General features: G+C 45.2%; 1 protein-coding gene across 7 annotated transcripts in view; it reads right to left on the bottom strand.

Annotated features, from left to right (window-relative positions):
- Window positions 1-456: 456 nt before the first annotated feature.
- Window positions 457-21,523, bottom strand: part of sycp2l (synaptonemal complex protein 2-like) — a 24,299-nt gene continuing 3,232 nt past the window's right edge. For 2 of the 7 annotated variants that reach the window (XM_012924513.4, XM_012924517.3), the window contains exons 5-25: window positions 20,508-20,532; window positions 20,152-20,231; window positions 19,789-19,877; window positions 19,653-19,687; window positions 19,164-19,306; window positions 17,301-17,353; window positions 17,177-17,222; window positions 16,989-17,081; window positions 15,890-15,962; window positions 15,643-15,770; window positions 12,310-12,430; window positions 12,145-12,194; window positions 12,011-12,077; window positions 5,743-5,876; window positions 5,619-5,652; window positions 4,734-4,826; window positions 4,498-4,670; window positions 4,329-4,423; window positions 1,433-1,532; window positions 773-819; window positions 457-639 (exon numbers count right to left, since the gene is read on the bottom strand). In XM_012924513.4, the coding sequence (XP_012779967.1) occupies window positions 585-639; window positions 773-819; window positions 1,433-1,532; window positions 4,329-4,423; window positions 4,498-4,670; window positions 4,734-4,826; window positions 5,619-5,652; window positions 5,743-5,876; window positions 12,011-12,077; window positions 12,145-12,194; window positions 12,310-12,430; window positions 15,643-15,770; window positions 15,890-15,962; window positions 16,989-17,081; window positions 17,177-17,222; window positions 17,301-17,353; window positions 19,164-19,306; window positions 19,653-19,687; window positions 19,789-19,877; window positions 20,152-20,231; window positions 20,508-20,532 (1,734 nt within the window). In that variant the 3' untranslated portion in view covers window positions 457-584. Of the gene's footprint in view, window positions 640-772; window positions 820-1,432; window positions 1,533-4,328; window positions 4,424-4,497; window positions 4,671-4,733; window positions 4,827-5,618; window positions 5,653-5,742; window positions 5,877-12,009; window positions 12,078-12,144; window positions 12,195-12,309; window positions 12,431-15,642; window positions 15,771-15,889; window positions 15,963-16,988; window positions 17,082-17,176; window positions 17,223-17,300; window positions 17,354-19,163; window positions 19,307-19,652; window positions 19,688-19,788; window positions 19,878-20,151; window positions 20,232-20,507; window positions 20,533-21,523 lie in introns of all 7 variants that reach the window. The other 5 variants (XM_012924514.4, XM_012924519.4, XM_012924516.4 and 2 more) reach the window with 5 other exon arrangements.

Below are 21,523 nucleotides of genomic sequence, written 5' to 3'. Positions count from 1 at the left end.
ACCAAGTTTGTCTCCACCTGGTGGATTGGTCAAGTCACTGCAGCCTTTCAAACTTTAACCATGGCAATGAGCTGTTACCACTAAAGACAATAAGAAATAAAATATAAACAAATAAATGTCAGCACGTATCGATTATTGTAACGCTCTCCTTTCTAGGCTACCAAAGAAAAGTTTTATAGGTTTACAGATGGTGCAAGGCAGGCATGCTCTGTGGGGGTTTTTAAAGCTAAGTTGAAGACTCACTTGTTCATCCGATCCTACATGTCTTAATTCGCTGCCTTTAAAAAAAAAAAAAAAAAAAAAAAGAAGTTATTTTTAACTTGTGTTTTTAAACGTGTATTGCTGTGCATCACTTTTATTTATCTCTTTATTTTCAAAGAGGTGTACTTTGTCTGAAAGCACTTTATAAATAAAATCATCATCACTACTACAACAAATAAAAATGAACTCACTGACTTCTGCTCTTTGTTTTTATTTGTTGTCTTCAAATATATTTTGTCCGTATTCTGAGGAGAAACTTAAATACTAAACTTTGTGTTCTAACAAAAGAAACTGAAATGTGTCTCTCAAAGACATATGCTTCTTTACTGGCTGGCTGGATGCTCCACCCCCGCCTCGCCACCCTCCGAAGACTTCAACCTGAGGTGACAAAAAATGAATCCTGAAGATTTAAAGTCTGACAAGTTAAAACTAGTCTGGATCAGTTAAGTGTAAGATTTAAAACAAAACTCAAACTCGATCTTTCCGTGTGAACAGGTGGAATCAGACTGACCTCTGCTGTTGTTCAGCGCAGAAGGAGCTGAGTCGCTGCATCTCAGACTGGAAAAAACAATTTTTGGATCAGGTCTTAAAAATTCAACCTTTGGTTTGGAAGAAGCCACAACTTTTCATCAGCTTATGTTTTTCTTGGTTGTTCAGTGCATGTACTACAGACTCATATATTCCTCAAATACACCTCACTGTCATTAGTAGTAGAAGTAGAGATAAGTTTCTCGGGCCCTGCCCTGTTCCCCACCACCAGTCCTCATTTGGGCCACGGTCACTTTAAGTTGCAGTGAGTTGTCACCACATCACCATGAAATGCTTCCAAAGTGGACGTAGCTTTAGGCCTGCTTTGACAATCTCAATGAAGAGAGCACTACAGATGTGAAAGCAGATGATAGAGTGTCAAGAGAGCAACTTTCAGGAGTGGCAGAGAAATGTGTTTAGAGATAAAGTTAAAGAGGCGAGGCAGAGATGGTTTGGAGATGTGCAGAGGAAATATCTTAACTTTGGGGGTTAAGCTGAGGAGAAATGGAAGCTTATGCATAAATGCTAAACATTTTAAAATAAATTTTCAAACTACAACTTTGCAAATCAGAGGCCGTGATTTAGCACTCAAGTGTTTGAGCATGTACACAGACTGTAGTATTACTGCAGTCTGTTGTAGTACCTGGATCTGAGTGGTTAAGGAGTTCAGGTTTGTTGAGTTTTCTTCAAATTGCTTCACCTGATCAGACACACCCTTTTCCAGCCTTTGTAGCAGCAATAACCTGCAAACACACAAACACACAGCGCTGTTTAGTCTGCTGTAGCTGTTGTTCTTTCAGTCTGTATTATTCTGTTTTTCAATTCAACTTTATTTATACAGCGCCAAATGAGAACAGTTGCCTCAAGGTGCTTTATATTGTAAGGTAGACCCCACAATAATCCATACAGGGCAAAACCCAACAATCATATGAACCCCTATGAGCACTTTGGCAACAGTCGGAAGGAAAAACTCCCTTTTAACAGGAAGAAACATCCGGCAGAACCAGGCTCAGGGAGGGACGGGGCCATCTGCTATGATTGGTTAGGGTGAGAGAAGAAAAACAGGATAAAGACACGATGTGGAAGAGAGAGAGATTAATAACAAGTGTGATTCACCAGAGAGTCCTATTAACCCACGTTGAGTGAGTGAAAGGTGACTCGAAAGGAAAAACTCAATGCATTATGGAAATCCCCCAGAGGGGCCTGAAAACTGAAGGCTCTGCCTCCCATTCTACTTTTAAATACTCTAGGAACAACAAGTAGGCCTGCAGAGTGAGAGCGAAGTGCTCTAATAGGGTGATATGGTACTACAAGGTCATTAAGATGAGATGGGGCCTGATTATTTAAGACCTTGTATGTGAGGAGCAGGATTTTGAATTCTGGATTTAACAGGAAGCCAATGAAGGAAAGACAAAACAGGAGAAATATCATATCTCACAGTACAATAATATTGAACGGGTTGCATTGTTGTACATGTCATGTCATCGTGGCTCAAGAGTTGGGGGGTCGCCTTGTAATCGGAAGGTTGCCGGTTCGAGCCCCGGCTTGGACAGTCTCGGTCGTTGTGTCCTTGGGCAAGACACTTCACCCGTTGCCTACTGGTGGTGGTCAGAGGGCCCGGTGGCGCCAGTGTCCGGCAGCCTCGCCTCTGTCAGTGCGCCCCAGGGTGGCTGTGGCTACAATGTAGCTTGCCATCACCAGTGTGTGAATGTGTGCGTGAATGGGTGGATGACTGGATATGTAAAGCGCTTTGGGGTCCTTAGGGACTAGTAAGGCGCTATATAAATGCAGGCCATTTACCATTTACCATGTTTCTCAGGTCTTTGTCTGAATTTCTTATGAACATTACTTGTCATGTTCTCATGTTGTTGCTAAGGATTGTCTTATTGCACTGGAGTCACACTGGGTTAAATATTTACACTTGGGTTTTAAGGGGTATTTATTATTTTCTTCACTATTTTATTTACGGGTTGTACGGAAGCCCCAAACGCAATTTCATTGTTCTCTGACAATGACAATAAATAAATAAAATACTAAAATACTAAATATGCTCTCTCTTTCTAGTCCCTGTCAGGACTCTTGCTGCAGCATTTTGGAATAACTGAAGGCTTTCCAGCAAGTTTTTAGGACTTCCTGATAATAATGAATTATAGTCGTCCAGCCTGGAAGTAATAAATGCATGAACTAGTTTTTCAGCGTCACTCTGAGACAGGATATTTCTTACTTCAGAGATGTTGCACAAATGGAAGAAAGCAGTCTTACATATTTGTTTAATATGTGCGTTGAAGGACATGTCCTGGTCAAAAATGACTCGAAGGTTCCTCACAGCGTTACTGGAGGCCAAGGTAATGCCATCCAGATTAAGAAACCATATTTCTATGATTTTGAGGGCCGAGTACAATAACCTCAGTTTGATCTGAATTAAGAAGCAGAAAGTTAGCGGCCATCCAGGTCTTTATGTCTTTAAGACATTCCTGCAGTTTAACTCATTGGTGTGTGTTATCTGGCTTCATGGACAGATAGAGCTGGGTGTCATCTGCATAGCAGTGTAAATGTATGCTATGTCTTCTAATGATGCTGCCTAAGGGAAGCATGTATAATGTAAACAGAATTGGTCCTAGCACTGAACCCTGTGGAACTCCATAATTAACCTCAGTGTGTGTGAAGAGGACTCTCCATTTACATGTGCAAATTCGAGTCTATTAGATAGATATAAACCACTGCAGTGCAGTACCTGTAATACCTTCTGTCATTATTCAATGTTATGAGTGTTTGTTCTTTATGTGTGACTCCTCCCACCAGACAATGGCTGTGGGTTTTTCCTTTTCTCTGTCTCTTAGGGATGGACACCTGGGTGTGCCTGCTGAGTTGTTTGGTGGAGTTGGTTCCTGTCCTGGGATTGGATAATTGGTTGATCACCCCCAGTACTTAACCTCCAGCTGAACATCTGTAGGACCAAGGAGCTGGTGGTGGACTTAAGGAGTCAGCACAGAGACTACAAGCCTATTATCATCAATGGAGGTCCAGTGGAGAGTGTGCAGTCCTTCAAGTACATCGGTGACCACATCTCCTCAGACTTGACATGGTCTGCCCACATTCAGGTCCAGACCAAAACAAAAAAAACAAAAAACTAGGCAGCACATGTATCATCTCCGACAACTGAGGAAGTTCAGTTTCTCTCCAGGGATCCTCAGGACTTCCTAAACAATTAAATTGGCTACAGAAAAACACCATTGTGTGTTGTAACAGGAACAGAAAGTGATATTCTACCATAGAGGGAGTGAACACCCGGTGACAGCCTGCCTAAGCTTGTTCAGATTTTTATAATATTATAGTTTTAGTTGTAAAATCAGTTGCTCTGCTAGCAGTACAGCTGTGCATGTTTATGAACATGCTCATAGCTCGATAGATGAACCCCTGAGTTGTCTAATCAAGTAGAAAACTAACTTCTTGTGAGTGATGATGTAAAAATAAGAAGTCAAAAGAGATCCTGGGTATGGAGAAGTGGATTCTGGGGAAAGGGATGGTGTATGCTGTACCTGTGTTGATGTAGAGCCATGAGCAGGGCGGACACATGTTGTTGTTGCTCCTTTAGTGAAAGAAGAATTTCAGTTTCAACTTTCTGCCAGTGGCCCTGAAATTTGAGTTACTGATTATCTAATCACAGCCAATAATAAAACCAATAATCAATAAGATGTGGTTACTGACAGTGAAGTGTTCCTCCAGCTGTGCTCTGAAGGTTTTGATGGAAGCTGTGATACCATACATCAGGTCTGACTCTGTCACTGCTCTCAGCTCACAAGTCTCACTGTCCACAGGTGGTCCCGCCTCCTCTGTTAACAGCCCCGGCTCTTCAGGTGAGCGGTCTATAACCAGGTGAGCTGGAGCAAGATTATCAATCATTTTAACTCCAGGCAAACTGTGTGAAAAGTATAAGAATTTACCTGTCGACAGTGGTTTAGATCCTTCTCCCTCTTGTTGAAACGCTGCCCTTCTCTTGTGGACCAACTCACCCTCAGTTTGATCTGACAGGTAACCTAAATACAGGAACAGGTAACAGGTAACCTAAATAGATAAATGTATAAAACCCTTTATACACTGAACAAAAATATAAACGCAACACTTTTGTTTTTGCTCCCATTCCCCATGGGATGGACGTAGAGACCTAAAATTCATTCCAGATACACAATATAACCATCCCTCCCAAACAGTGGTCACAAATCAGTCCAAATGTGTGGTAGTGGGCACATCTGCTATATTGAGATAATCCATCCCACCTCACAGGTGTGCCACATCAGGATGCTGATCTGACATCATGAGTAGTGCACAGGTGTACCTCAGACTGCCCACAACAAAAGGCCACCCTGGAATGTGCAGGTCTGTGCACTACTCATGATGTCAGATCAGCATCCTGATGTGGCACACCTGTGAGGTAGGATGGATTATCTCAATATAGCAGATGTGCCCACTACCACACATTTGGACTGATTTGTGACCACTGTTTGGGAGGGATGGTTATATTGTGTATCTGGAATGAATTTTAGGTCTCTACGTCCATCCCATGGGGAATGGGAGCAAAAACAAAAGTGTTGCGTTTATATTTTTGTTCAGTGTATAAAAAGAGTCTTCAGGTTGTGAGTAAAAAAAAAAGAAAAAAAAAAGAAATTATCAGCTAAAATGAGTCATGTGGGTTTGGTCATTCTTTTTGCTGTCAGTGTTTTTCTGTTACATTTCTCACAGGTCTGCAAAAACAAATGATTAAAAAGGTGTTTCAGATGTCATGAAAGTCAGTTTGGAAGTGACAAATGTGGAGGCTGAGAAGAGCACACCTGAGTCTGGAGCTTTTCTTTTCCTGAACACTTCCTGCAGGAAGAAACAGGAAACTGATAAAAACAAAACAAAAAAAACAAGAAGGAACAATGGATCTGAAAAGAACTATCAAAGGACATGAACCTGCTCCAAAGGGAAGCTGCTTTCTTCAAAGTCCTGGGAGACCTGTAGCTCCACCCCTTTAGGGTCATCTGACACCGGTTCTATTGCATCTGGCAGGTGAGTTTCAACAGTGACGTCGCTGACAGTATGAAAACCTGAAATAGAAAACAAAAAACAGACCTGTAGAGGACAGGAGATCATTACAGTTCTTCCTGTTCAGAGAGGTTCATTTATTTTCCTATAGATGGGACTGGCCTTTAGCAAAGCACAATATTATCCACAGTTAAGCCTATTCAAATGGCAGCCCACGGGCCACATGCAGCCCAGAAGCAACCTGTGAGTGGCCCCGTCTGTGGTCGTGGAAGAAACGCAAAAAAAAATTAATTTAAAAAAATTAAAAATTGAAATTCCTACAGCATAGTGTAGACTGAATGAAACACTCCTAGTAGCCTAGCAATATTTAACCCACAATGCACTGTGACGTAAACATATTAAATAATCATCGTAATATAGGATGCGACAACAGCATGTCTTTCTCAGTCCAAACGCGTAAAATTGACAATGAAAACCTTTCGGTTTAACCCTGCCTGGACTGACAAGTACTTAATCATTTTACCGCCAAATCCAAACACCAAACCTATGTGTTTAATTTGCCGTGAGTGTGTGAAGGCAACACAATGATAAACACCAGACTTCCTATACAAACTTTCCAGAGCGATCGAAGGAGAGGGCTGCAAAAGCACAGTTTAATTGCGAGTTTAACTGCATCTTACAACCGGAGTTGCACTACGATGATGAGGGTCCTGCACAGCCCAAGAGACATGCAGCAGCTTCCCTTCATGTTTGCTGGATCTTGGTGAAAAAGAAAAGGCCTTTCACAGATTCTGAAACAGTGAAATACTGCATGCTGGCCGTGGTGGATGTGGTGATAAATGATGAAAAAATTAAAGTGAGTGTGACATCTGCTATTAAAAACCTGTCACACAGTTCAAATATTCATAGAGTTGAAGTTCTGGCATCAGACGAGTTCGAAGTGCTGTTAGATGACCTGAAGAAAACTGATGCCTATAGCAGGAGATGGGTTCACAGACAGAACTGATAATGCACAGTTGTGCATATATGTCCGTTTTTTTGATGGCAAATTGCTAGGCTTACTACCACTAAAGGGACACACAGCTGGCGAAACAATGCTTGAGAAGATTTCAGCTTTTTTTGAGGAAAGTGGTCTGGATTTGAAACTTGTCTGTATACTTGTGACGGAGGAGGCTCCATCCATGGCAGGAGAAGTGAGTGCTTTGGCAGCACGGTGGTTGGCTGTTGAACAAGATGGCGCGGCCACGTCCAGACGCCTTCCTGACCGCTCCGCTCCGACTATCCACTTTTCTTGTTTTTTACCTATTTTTTGCTCTGGTTTACATCCCAAAATCCTCTAGTCTTATAGTATACGACAGCGGATCACTTGTAAACATCGGTGCCAAGGTTGCACATCTAATCTTGGCCACTTTTAAACCTGACCCTTCCTGGCCGCCAGAGATTCTACGCGGCGCGGAGAACAACAAAGGACGGGCCGCTCATCCGAGGCACAGAACAAAGAAGCGCCGGGGAAAACGCGCTGGTATTAGGAACAGACTGAGACAGCAGGCGCATCGCGCACCACTGCCCAGTATCCTACTGGCCAATGTACAATCCATGGAGAACAAGCTCGATGACCTAAGAGCATGGGTCACCTTCCAACGTGACATGAGGGACTGCAACATTCTGTGCTTCACGGAGACATGGCTGACCCCCACCATGCCGGACCAGGCCGTAACTCCGTCGGATTCATTCTTTGTGCTCCGCGCGGACAGAACGGCAGAGTCGAACAAAACCAAAGGTGGGGGAGTGTGTTTCATGATAAACAGAAAGTGGTGTGATGCCATGAGCATTTCTACTCTCTCCAGCGGCTGCTCGCCACATCTGGAGTTCCTGAGCATTAAGTGCCGCCCTTTCTATCTGCCCCGTGAGTTCACCTCAGTCATCGCCACGGCGGTCTACATCCCACCCCAAGCGGACACAGGTATGGCTTTGTCCGAATTACATGATGTGCTGAGCTCGCTTCAAAACAAGGACCCGGGCGCAGCAGGAGACTTTAACAAAGCGAACCTCAGACAAGTCATGCCAAACTTTTACCAGCATGTCTCGTGTCCAACGAGAGGGGATCGGATTTTGGATCACTGCTACACGCCATACAAGCAGGGCTACAAAGCTGTCTCACACCCGGCTTTTGGGAAGTCTGACCACAACGCCATCTTCCTCATTCCCCAGTATAAACAAAGCATACAGAGGGAAGACGTGACCAAGAGGGAGGTAAAACGGTGGACTGCCCAATCAGAAGCTACGCTACAGGACGCACTCAACGACGTCGACTGGGACATGTTCAGAGCATGCGCAGTCGACATCAACGAGTTTACGGAAGTAGCAGTATGCTTCGTCAATATGCTAGCGGAGGAGATTATCCCCACTGCCAGAGTCACCACATTCCCAAACCAGAAACCGTGGATGGACAGATCGATCCGCACTGCAGTAAACGCCAGGACCGCCTCCTACAACGCGGGTCTCGCCACTGGCGATATGAGCGCCTACAAAGCGGCCTCATACGGCGTGCGGCGCGCGGTGAGAGATGCCAAACGCCGGTACCGGGAACGTGTGGAGTCCCGCTTCCACCAGGGCGACACACGGAGTATGTGGCACGGACTACGCACCATTACGGACTACAAAGCCAGGGACACTGCGCCGATCAACGCCGACTCTGCATTCACCAACGAGCTGAATCGGTTCTACGCCCGTTTCGAGGTTAGCCAGGCGGCTAATGCTATCTACCGCCTGACTACCGAGGACAGTGACGTCATCAGCGAGAGACCGGTGACCAGCATCGCAGAGCATGACGTCCGAGCGGCACTGAGGAGAGTGAACACAAGGAAAGCGGCGGGGCCAGACGGCATCACCGGCTGTCTGCTGTGCTGCTGTGCTGACCAGCTAGCAGGTGTGTTCACTTACATCTTCAACAAGTCCCTGGCGAAGTCTGTGGTCCCCACATGTTTCAAAAGATCCACCATCATCCCCGTGCCCAAGAACAGCAAACCCTCATCCCTGAACGATTACCGGCCAGTTGCACTGACCTCTGTAGTAATGAAGGTGTTTGAGAGGCTGCTGAAGAACATCATCTCCTCCTCCTCCATCCCAGACACCACAGATCCGCTGCAGTTCGCCTACAGATCCAACAGATCCACAGAGGATGCCATCGCCCACGTCCTACACACCACTCTCAGCCACGTGGACAAGAAACAGGGTAACTATGTGCGAATGCTGTTTGTTGATTACAGTTCAGCGTTTAACACAATAGTGCCCTGCAGACTGTTCACAAAGCTGAGGGATCTGGGACTTAACAGCCATCTGTGTGCATGGGTGTTGGACTTCCTCACTGGCAGAACTCAGGTGGTGAGGGTGGGCAGGTGCTTCTCCAACAGCATCACCATCAACACAGGAGCACCTCAGGGATGTGTCCTCTCGCCACTGCTCTACTCCCTCTACACTTCAGACTGTGTGGCCACCCATGGCTCCAACACCATTGTGAAGTTTGCTGACGACACAGTGGTGTTGGGTGCCATCTCCAACAACGATGAGGCGGCCTACATGGATGAAGTGAAGAATCTGGCATCGTGGTGCCAGGACAACCACCTCCAGCTGAACGTCAGCAAGACCAAGGAGCTGGTGGTGGACTTCAGAAGGGGTCAGCACAGAGACTACAAGCCCATCATCATCAATGGAGCTCCAGTGGAGAGGGTGCAGTCCTTCAAGTATCTTGGTGTCCACATCTCCTCAGACCTGACATGGGCTGCCCACATTCAGGTCCAGACCAAAAAGGCTAGGCAGCGCCTGTATCACCTACGACAACTGAGGAAGTTCAGGGTCTCTCCAAAGATCCTCAGGATTTTCTATACAGGCGCTGTGGAGAGCATCCTCACACAGAACATGACATCGTGGTTTGGGAACAGCTGTGTGAAGGACCAAAAAGCTCTCCAGAGAGTGATCCGTACAGCAGAACGCTGCTGCAGGATTGCTCTCCCCCCGCTTCAGGACACCTACACCAGGAGATGCCAGACTAGAGCAGCGCAGATACTGAAGGACCCGTCCCATCCTGGCAACAAACTGTTCCAACTTCTGCAATCTGGTAGAAGGTTCCGCATCATCCGGGCAAGGACAGAGAGACTCAAGAGGAGCTTCTATCCCCAAACCATCCGTGCCCTAAACACACACACCCGCCCTCTCACATCATCTATAACTGACTGAGTCAGGACTCTTCCAGACACTAAACCAAGGCACAATGTACATTTCAATTCCTTTAACTTTAATATGTTTATATTGTCTATCCTGTAAAATAGTCAGATGTCTATTCATATTAATGTACAGAATTCACCTGCTTGCTGCTACTGCACATTCACCCAGTGTATATACTAATTACACACACTATATATATTCAAATCAAATCAAATCACTTTTATTGTCACATCACATGTGCAGGTACATTGGTACAGCACATGTGAGTGAAATTCTTGTGCGCGAGCTTCACAAGCAACAGAGTTGTGCAAATACAATAATGTAAACAAGCAAAATACAAGAATGGCTACATCTGAAACTAATAAATATATGTACAATATATAATAGTATATGCATTTCTGGATGTGTATACTAAATATTTTTGTGTGTGTGTGTGTGTGTGTGTGTGTGTGTGTGTGTGTGTGTGTGTGTGTGTGTGTACACACATATTTTACAAATTAAATAGAGTAAACAATAAATAAAATATATAAAATAAAATATACAGAGTGTGGACATGTGCAAAACAGTGGCGTTGCTGTACAGTATGGAGTGCGTTACTGTACAGTATGGAGTGCATAATGTTAAAGTTCTAGTAGTGAAGCTGAGGTGTCTATGAAGTGTTCAGCAGTCTGATGGCCTGATGGAAAAAGCTGTCTCTCAGTCTGCTGGTACGGGACCGGATGCTGCAGAACCTCCTTCCTGATGGAAGTAGTCTGAACAGTTTATGGCTGGGGTGACTGGAGTCCTTGATGATCCTCCCCGCTTTCCTCAGGCACCGCTTCCTGTAGATGTCTTGGAGGGAGGGAAGCTCACCTCCAATTATCCGTTCAGAGCACCGCACTACTCGCTGGAGAGCTTTGCGGTTGTAGGCGGTGCTGTTGCCATACCAGGTGGTGATGCATCCAGTGAGGATGCTCTCAATGGCACAGTGATAGAAGGTCCTGAGGATGCGGGGGTTCATGCCGAATCTTTTCAGTCTCCTGAGAAAGAAGAGGAGCTGCTGCGCCTTCTTCACTGTTTTGTTTGTGTGTACTGACCACGTAAGATCCTCAGCCAGATGTACACCAAGGAACCGGAAGCTGCTCACTCTCTCCACAGCAGCGCCGTTGATGGTGATGGGGGTGTGTACTTCTCTGCACCTCCGGAAGTCCACTATCAACTCCTTTTTTGCACATGTCGAGGAGCGTGTCAGGCTACATTTCACTGTGTGTTATACTTGTATAACTATGCATGTGACAAATAAAGAACCTTGAACCTTGCACTGCATTGTTCATCAGACTGTGTTGTACACAAAACTAAGTGCGGAGCTCAAAACCACAATGGACAGCGTCATGGCTGCAGTTTATTTTATTCGCTCAACATCAAGCCTCCAGCACTGCTTATTCCGCATGCTGCTCGCAGAAAAGTCTGCTGAGCACCATAACCTGCTGTTGCACAACGATGCCAGGTGGCTGTCCAAAGCCAGGGCACTGGAGCATTTCTGTGATGTCAAAGAGGAGATCACAGCAGGCAAAAAAAAGCAGAAATTGCAGATGTGACCATTGTCCTTTAAAATGTGTCTGTTTCAGCAAAAATATTTATTTTGAAAGGGAATTTTCAAAATGTTTTGTTTTTTTATTTCAAATGTGCAAAGAGTTTAGTTAGAGCTCCCCTTTTTAATGGCCCTTTTTTGTGAGCGGTCACCAGATTCACAGGGGAAAAAAAAGAATAAACATTACTTGTTTTTCACTTGTGTGGGTTTGAAATGGATCATGATCTGCTGCTTACTGACTGCAACAAAAGATCAGTTCCTCGGTTTCAAAATCTTTCCCAACGATTGAGTTGAATAGCCGTGATTCACAGTGATAAACCACTGAGACGTTCATTTGTTTAGATCTTTACAGTAACTCTAAACTTCGAAATAACCCGGGGCTTAAAGAAGAAGCTAACTTACTGTGACATCCAGACGTCGTGTGTCTGATTTGATCAAACAGGACCTCCGCTGCACTTCTGGCTGCAGGCTAAAAGCAGAACCCTGAAGGTTAGACATCAGAAACAAACTGTTTATTTGTTGGCGATTGTTGTTACCTTGGATACAGTGGAGTCGTCTTCACTGCTCGGAGACGACAGAGGTAAAACTATGGAAGGAGAAAGGTTAGTTAATTTGTAACGATAACACAATGAAAGCCATCTCCCTCTGATGATGGTGCGGTGATAACAATTATGTACAAGTTCAATGAAGATGTGACTCACTCTTAAGCTGGCTCTTACTTGGCGCCTTCTTATGGCCATACGCTCGTCTGCCATGTTTGTTTGTAGTCGAGGCCTGGGCTGTACCGCCTGGATCTTTGACATGTGGGGTATTCTGCACTTTCTGTCAGAGTGGGACATCATCAACATGAAATAGACTAATATTAATTCCACACAGGAGATTTACTTGTTACATCAAGAGACCGGAAGACAAAATAATAATAATAATAATAATAATAATAATGATAATAATAATAGATTGGGTGCCTTGAAAAGCGCTATATAAATCCAAAGCGCTTTACAATACCACTATTCATTCACTCTCACATTCATACACTGGTGGAGGCAAGCTACAGTTGTAGCCACAGCTGCCCTGGGGCAGACTGACAGAAGCCAGGCTGCCATATCGCGCCATCGGCCCCTCTGGCCAACACCAGTAGGCAGTAGGGTAAAGTGTCTTGCCCAAGGACACAACGACCAGGACCTCACTAGAGCCCAGGGATCGAACCGGTGACCTTCCGGTTACAGATGCGATTCCCAACCCCCTGAGCCATGGTCTCCCCGGAAAATAAATTCGTGATTACTAGAAAAACTTAATAGAACAAACAGTGTGCAATAAAGCTAAACACTATAATACTTACAAATGGATGCTATTTACAGTAAATAAAGTCTGAATATTTTTGCAGACAGCTATCACAGCTGTGTACTGCAGTCTGCTGTGGGGATGAAGGGCCTACGACCCTGCTCCTACACCGTGACTAACAGCCCACTGCTGAAGGAGCTGTTCAGGGCCTCCACAGTCTCATGCAGGGGGTGACCAGTGTTGTCCATAATGAACAAGGCCCAGCATCTCTATGGGGTCTGGAGGACTGTCCAGGATAGAGCTTGCCTTCTTCACCTATTAATCTGTTGCTCTCCATCTCTCCCTTGCCTCCCCAGCAGACAACTGCATAAAAGATAGCTGAAGCCATCACAGTGTAATAAACACTCTTCACTAATATCCTGCACATGCCTGTCCAGCACATGGAGCCCACTTTAAAACAGCTTGTACAGTGCGTGAGCGTTGTGTGTCCAGTTTATTGTTAAGGTGAAGTACCCAGGGATCTTTACCTGTCCCAACCCTGATGTCCAAACAGGTTTGAACAGACACTCCACTCCCCCAGCCCAATCATCTCTTTTGCAAACCCCCGCGTCTTCGACAAATGTCAGCTTTTGTTCCCATGATTTCACACCTCTCAGCCCTCACCCACTCTTCTGCTACACAAGACTCCATCTCACAGCTCCCCTCCTCCACCACCATCCTGTCCCTGTCAGTACTTCAGGCGAGGAATGGCTCAAGGTCAAGGTGAGAAAGGCTGCAGGTCTGGATGGCATCAGCTCCAGGCTCCTGAGGAGCTGTGCAGACCAATTGTGTGGCATCCTGGCATACATGTTCAGCACGAGCAGGGGAAGCTCCACAGCTGTGGAGTGGTACTAGTACTGAAGACCACACATCCTGGATGGACCTCAACAGCTGATGAAGACCCTTGAGAGGTTGGTACTCAAACATCTTCGCCCTCTGACGTCTTAATTGGATCTGCTGCAGTTGGCCTACGACCCTAGCACTGGGCTAGATGATGCCAACATCTACCTCCTGCACCAAGCTCTGACTCACTGGAGTCTGCAAGCAGTGTGGGGATCATTTTCTTTAATTTCTCAAGTTCTTTTGGGGGGGGGGGGGGGGGGGGGGGGGGGTTGTTTTTGTTTTGTTTTATTATTCATCTTCTCTAGTGGTTGTTATGCTGGATGCTGGTTATGCAGGTTAGATTGGTAAAACAAAAGGAATGCAGAGAAATAGAAATAAAAGAAAAGGGTGAAGTAAACAGAGTTCTCTAACAAAGCTCACTCATATGATACACAGCACCTAAAGACAAAACAGAGGGGGCACACAAACAAATATACAGCGTGTGTGTGTGTGTGTGTGTGTGTGTGTGTGTGTGTGTGTGTGTGTGTGTGTGTGTGTGTTCAGTGATTTAAAAATCATTGTGAGGCTGCAATCAAGAAACCCTTCTGAGACCCAGCAACCAGACCAATCCTCTACCCTTAATAACAAAGGGATGTAGATGCAGCGAGCCCTAGATCCAGGCCTGTCCACCTACACCTTCTGAAGCGTGGATGGGCAGGTGGCCCCGTGCTCTGCAGTGATCCCGGGTGCAGTGTACTCGCCCCCACAAAGATGTTGGGGACTCCCTGGAAAGAGAGGTTCAGTAAGCACCGCCAGTTCTCACACCCTGCCACAGGGCAAGAAAGAACGGACCAGTGTTGAGTGCAGCACCAAACTGGAGGCCAGCACCCTTCCTCCCCACCACAGCGAGTACTCCAGCTCAACCTCTCAAAGCACCAGCACATCACTCAACCGACAGTGAAGACAGAAGAACAAGACAAACTAGCCTGAATTGGAGACAAGCCACAGCACCAGCTCCCCCAAGCCATCTAAACTGCTCCCTCTCCTGAACATGTGAGGACGACAACAGACCCCCCACACTGACACCAGTGAACATTCAGGGAACGGACCTGTACCTGGGTGTTCACCTGAACAATAAACTGGACTGGAGTCCCAACACTGACGTTATTTACAGTATGGGTCAGAGCAGACTCCACCTGCTGAGGACAACAAGATCTTTTCAGGAGCATACCCTGCACTCCAAGACCTCTGTTGTGGCCTCGGCCATCATCTATGGTGTTGTCTGTTGGAACAGCAGCTTCTCTACAGCTGAGAGGAAGCAGTTGGATAAGCTCCATACGAGGCCAGCTCTGTCCAAGGATGCCCCCAGTGCAGGTAGTAGGAGACAGAAGAACTCCAATGTCTCCCAACCCGTGCATGAAGCTGTTGCAGAACTGGAGAGCCCCTTCAGTGACAGACTGCCGCATCCACAGTACACAAAGAAGCGTTATGGCAGGTCCTTCCTCCCAGCAGCTGTTAGACTTTTATAACCATTGATGCAGCTTCTCATAACACCGAGAAATCAAACAAAAAATAAAACCATGGCTCAGGTACAAATTCAAGTCTGAAGAGAGACCGGTTATCAGAAGAGAAGCACTGACAGATTTAAACTACCTGTGTCACCTGTCTAAGACACGCAGACTGCAGATCTGATGATACAATTACAAATATTGATCCTTGACCAGCAGTCATCAAAACCTTTTTGTTCAAACATGGTAGGGGTTTTTGTTTTGTTTGTTTTTTTACAGGAAAAACTGATTAGAAGTCCAATAACAGAACAGTCATCACTGTCTTTGCGAGTTGGCGAGACAGAGCGGCAGGCTGACAGGACAGGTGGTGAGACAAACCATTACCATGAACACTCTCCCAGCTGCCTCTTCCAGTTCTTTGTGGTGTTTGGAGTTGAAGGTCAGCTCCACTGTCTGGCCTCTGACATTGTGGTGCATGATGGGATTGTTCAGCCAGAAACTGAGGACCGTCTCTTCCCCAGGGCATCATGGGAAAAACAGAATTGTCCAATTCATGCTCTGGTCCTACTTATACATGATCTAACATACCTGAATGCTTCAACATGCTGGATTTTAGGGTTAAAGTTCTGACCATTCTGTTTGACCTGCAGACTGTAATGATCCACCTCCTCCTTCAGCACATGAATGGATCCCCACAGGAAACCCTGAACAAAAACATAACCAGAACACAGCAGGAGAAAAATGTGAATATGCAGCCAAACTCAGTGTCCAACTAAAACTTCAAGGCAGTTGTTCCCTTTGGTGCTTTTAAACAAAACCTTATTGCATTATTTGACACAACATTTTATTTGAGGGTGCCTTTCAGAAACCCAAGGTCACCTTACAAAGCAAAAAATGAAAGGGGCAATAATTATAAAACAAGTTATCCATCCATCCACTTCTCTTTTTCAGAGTTGTGGGGGGCGCTGGAGCCTATCCCAGCTGTCATAGGGCAATAGGCGGGGTACACCCTGGACAGGTCGCCAGTCTGTCCCAGGGCTAACACACACACAGACATCCATTCACACTCACATTCACTCCCACATTCATACCTATGGACAATTTAGTTTAATCAATTAACCTATCCCCACAAACTGCATGTCTTTGGACGGTGGAAGGAAGCCGGAGTACCTGGGAGAACATGCAAACTACACACAGAAAGACCCCGGCCTGATGGTGAAATTGAACTCAGGACCTTCTTGGTGTGCAGCAACAGTGCTAACCAGTGTGCTGCCCATAAAATAAGTTAAAATTGCAAAACAGAACTTGACAACAGATAAAAATCAGCAAAAAAGTGAATAAGCCAGTTTGAACAGATGGGTTTTGAACTGTGACTTAAATATAGGAAGAGAGTCTACATTTCTTATGGCTGGAGGAACAGAGATCCAGAACCGAGGAGCAGAGCAACTGAAGGCTCCCCATAGTGGTAAGACGAGGAGAAGGAACAACTTGAATGGCAGACGAGGATCTGAGAGGCGGGAAACAGTGTTGGTATGAAGCAGATCACAGAGATAAGGAGCAGATTTATGGATACACTTCCAAGTGAGAAGTAAGATTTTAGAGTTTATCCTGGCTTCTATTGGCAACCAGTGAAGCTGCCGAAGAATTGAATACAGCTTATCAAGCAAGCCCCCCAAAACAACCTAAAGTCTGTCAGTTCTACAGTAAAACTTCATAGTATGGAGTACTACCTGAGGCTCATCAATGAAGAAGCTGACACATCCTGAGCCCGTGTTAAAGTCTATCCAGAACTCATCTAGTTTCTCATCTTTTGGACGAAAGAGCTGCACAAGAAAACATACAGAGTCTGAATACAAATGCCAAAAAAAATTACGTCCTTTTTAAAAAAAATTTATTTTTCAAAGGGTGAAAAATGTACCTGAGTGGAACTGAGAAAGGCACGGAGGCAGGGAATAGTGTAGACGCTGAGAGACAGAACACAGGTAACTACTGTGATCAGAGTTCTCCGATTTACTTTATATTAATAAATATGGTTCAATCACCTCCCCTGGTTTCCATGGTAGCAGTTGACAAAATTCAAGAATCGTCTGCAGTCCTGCACAGTGAGACAGATGGCTGACTTACTTCATAAAAAAATTAAAAACCTGTATAAAGACAGTTAAGCCAGTTTCCCAGATATGCGGTTCAGTTGGCGTCATCGATCCACGACGTGATGAGACCCTGTTGGTTTATCCCAACCTCACCTGTGGTCACAAGCCGTGGCATGGACTAAAAGACACAGAAAATAGCTTCCTCTGGCTCTTCCTTGAGATGGGGTGAGGACTTTGGTCATTTAGGAGGGGTAGAACTGCTGCTGCTCCACATCAAAAGTGACATCTCCTCGGTGAGGTATTGCAGGAATGGAGGTCCAGGCTAGACCCAGGACATGCTGGTTAGATTAGAGCAATTGGCTGTCTGGTTGGGTTTTTATTGAAATTATTTTCTAGACTCCACCTCTCTGGGAACATCTTAGGCTCTCCGAGGAATGGAGGCCCATCTCACCTCACCACACTCCCTGCCAGTGGCTGATGCCCTCAGACGTTGGTGTGTTTGTGGTTCTTGGTGTCTGGGGCCGAGAGCTCATGTATGTACCGATTCATGGCCGATTGGCGGGCCCTGGCGCCTGTGGCCCAGGTGGGCCTCTTCCGGGGGATAGGGTGCCCTCAGGCCTGTGGGCATGGGGCTCGGTCCTCTCTGGCACAGCTGGCTGCCGGCAAAGCATGCGGGCACGTCACAGCAACCCCCTCTGGCCTTTGCTCCGTGGCTGCTGGGTGACCTCTCGTTTGGGGCTCTCCTCAGCTCTTCCCAGGAGGGTGGCACGGTTGCCCCCCTGGTGGTCCTCCTTGGGTTCTTGTACTCTGGGACCTGGATCTCCTCCATACTTGCTATATGCCCTGGGGGACGGGGCTATGGCTCCCCACACTCCCTAGCAGACCATTACATGGAGAAACCTTTTGAATACAAGTGTGCTGATCCACACAGGTGTGCACACAGACACAAACTACACCTTTCTTGGCTGCTGCCTCAAAGCACATTGTGCACTGTTGAGCTTGCGTACTGCACAATAACATGTAATATTTAGTATCTACTGTTAGCTAGTTTATTGTGATGGTGCTGTATTTATTATGTTGCTCTTTTTTGTTTGTTTTTTAATTATAATAAAAGGTTTACCAATTGGACCAATATGGCAAGGCCATGATGATCCAATTGGTAAACTAAATCCGCTTGGCATCTTTTTTGGCCTTCAGACATCAATTCTGACGCCTAAGATCCAAACGGGACAGGCAAAAAAGACAAACAAACAAAAAAACAAAACAGAAAATAAATTATTTTCTACTGTGGCCAAAATGACCTTGGTTCACTTTAGTCAGTTCAGTTTTATTTGTATAGGACCAAATAACAACAGTTGCCTTAAGGTGTTTTATCAAATGACTCTTGCACAAATAATGTTTATGTGAAACACTGAAAACAGTGATGCCAGAATGATAGCTGGCTAATAAGCTGTTACATTAATGCTGCATGTTTAGCCTAAAAGCTTCAAGTTATATTAGAGAAGATTGTTGTTTGTTTGTTTTTTTAATATACAAATTGTCAGAAAAAAAAAAAACATTTTTTTCCCTTCAAGATCACATTAATGAAATACTAATAATGCTTTGTGGATGTACTTGTTTTTAGGGTATGAATCCAGTCCAATCTTGTGGCTGACCCGAGGTAGACTTGGAGAAAATTTAAAGATTCACTTTGATTACTCAGAAGGTTCAATACAGGCTTAACAACCTGAACTGTGTGTGTTGTGTTCATCACACTGTGGAATTTAAACAGAAAGCTTGGAAATGACATACAGAGTGAGACAGCTGAGAACTCACCGACTCAAAATCAGCATCTCTGATGTCACAGAAAGCCATGCTGATGTCAGGGATGGAGAACCACTGACTGGCTTTCTGCATGCGGTCTCTGCGTGGAGTCATGCGACACAGAGCTTCTGACAGGCTGACCTGCAGCTCATAGTCTGAAACGGAGAACTACAAACGTGGCTGTCTGTAATAACACTTTTATTCTAGGCCCTTTCCTGTTTACGGGCTTCCTGTCTAACATAGAGGTGACAAACATGACGCTTCTATATATTCACTGCTAACAGCACTGAGGGGACGGTGTGCTCAGGTGTTCCAAGTGCAGAGTCAAGACTCGGCTCTAAACTCTTCTGTTCACACTCATGAGACTTCCTCAGGACATCGTTTAACCACAGCGATTCTAAATATCCGTAAAGCATTATGACAGGTGAAGAGAAAACAATCCCAATAAAGAAAACAAGAATCGCTCATGTTGAATATTCGGTGCGATTTGCTGTAACTCACCTCCAACTGTCAGAACTGCTGCAGCCACCTGGGGTCTGTCAGACAGGCAATCAAGCAGATAGTACTGAATTTAGATGGGTATACATGTGCTGGTTAGAAACATTTCAATGTAAAAATCTCAGTGTGCACTACAGACAGCATTTGGTTTTGATTCTGGTCATTCTGGATCAGTCGCCTCTGTTCTCGGCTCAGAGACTCCAGCACGCTGTTGAAAGTCCTGATGGCCTGAAACAAGAGAAATTACACTGAGGTCAGTCATCCAGATCACGGTGATCTAAGGAGCGTGGAAAGAAAAGCCACTGGAGTTCTTTGAGTTTCTTTGAGAAACTTAACTGCTCCTTTGGTTCATCCGCTTCTCTTTCCACGCTCCTTAGATTGCCTCTGTATTGTCCAAATACTATGTGACCCAGCTGTTCTTTAGAGTCAGAGCAAAGCTGTGTACAAAAACACATCACAGCCCAGCACAGACAATGAAAAGCACACTGTGTCAGTGCATTACCTCCAGTCTCAATGGGAAGTGAACTTCTGTTTCCAGAGTCAGATGAACCAACTGCAGAAGAACTACTGACAGCTGACTCACTGAGAAACGGACAGGTAGTAGATGACAGGACGGACAGGTGAGACTCATGCTTCGGTGGGAAATCTACATCATAACTTACACTGCCACCAGAAACTCATTTGATCCCTACACTGTAACCTTCCAAGAAATGTACCTACATGTCACTGAACTACCTGGAAGGTTGTGGTTTAGGGATGAAAGGAGCTGCCAGTTAACGAAGCTAGGACATCATCATCTCCAGCAGAAGTCTAAATGAAGCCTAACACATGAAGATCAAAGCAAAGACAGAAACCAACCTGGAAGAGAAGCTTGGCCAAGCAGCTGAAACGAGACGATAGAGAGTGTATTTAATGAGCCTGGTTCATCTCCCAGCAAACAGCAACTCTTACATCCTATGTTACACTGAATTAATGTGGAAAAGATTTTAATGACGGTTTCACTCCATCAGCAAAGTGTTTAGCATTGACCCAGTTATAAAATCGATCAAATTAACTGCATTAATCAGACATCTGCAGCCAGAGCCTGTAGCGAGCACAAAGTTGTACAAAACAAATGTTTGGGGTTTTTCTGCTTCAGGGTTCTGCGGTAGGACCAGTTCTGTTTACGTTATGAACTCTCTTTGTTAGAGTTAGCAGGAGCTGCATGTACTGAGAGGAAACTTAAAGCTCGCAGAAACTGTCTACAGTGTTGGCCTCTTATTGGTGGATGACTGGATATGTAAAGCGCTTTGGGGTCCTTAAGGACTAGTAAAGCACTATATAAATACAGGCCATTTATTGTGAGTTTTAGCTCCAGGCTCACCATGAATCCCAGACTGTTCAGAAACACAAGCTGGATGCAGCTTTGGCCAACCTCCAGGAGAACATCTCTCATCACAACAAAGTGAAGGAGCTCTTCTGTCATAGTGGTCATCACTGTGTCGGTTACCTGTAATGCTAAAATAAAGCTGTAGCAGAGAGAGCTTGAAGGCCACCACATCTGGTGCTGCCAGAGTCCAAGACCAGAGCAGAATCTTTACAGTGACCCCAGTACAGGACTTTGGATCCAAACCAATGGCAGAAATGATTTGACTTGGACCGGGAGGTGACATGGATGAATGAAGTACAGCTAGATCCTAATCACCCAGACACATTAGGGAATCATTTCCAGGTCCATCACTATATGTGTTCAACAGGACGTTAGATTTGATCTCACATACTTAACGGTACGAAACAGTAAATGAAGTGTGATGTATTCATTTGGGGCACAGAGTGGAAAAAGGTGTGTCTGAGCATGTCCAGTGGTGCTTTTTATTTCTAAAGTAACAGTTACA

The sequence above is a fragment of the Maylandia zebra genome, linkage group LG9 (genome assembly GCF_041146795.1).
Source record: "Maylandia zebra isolate NMK-2024a linkage group LG9, Mzebra_GT3a, whole genome shotgun sequence".
NCBI lineage: Eukaryota > Metazoa > Chordata > Actinopteri > Cichliformes > Cichlidae > Maylandia > Maylandia zebra.
The sequence above is the reverse complement of the archived record's forward strand: the minus strand, read 5'-3'. Positions and strand labels throughout refer to the sequence as shown.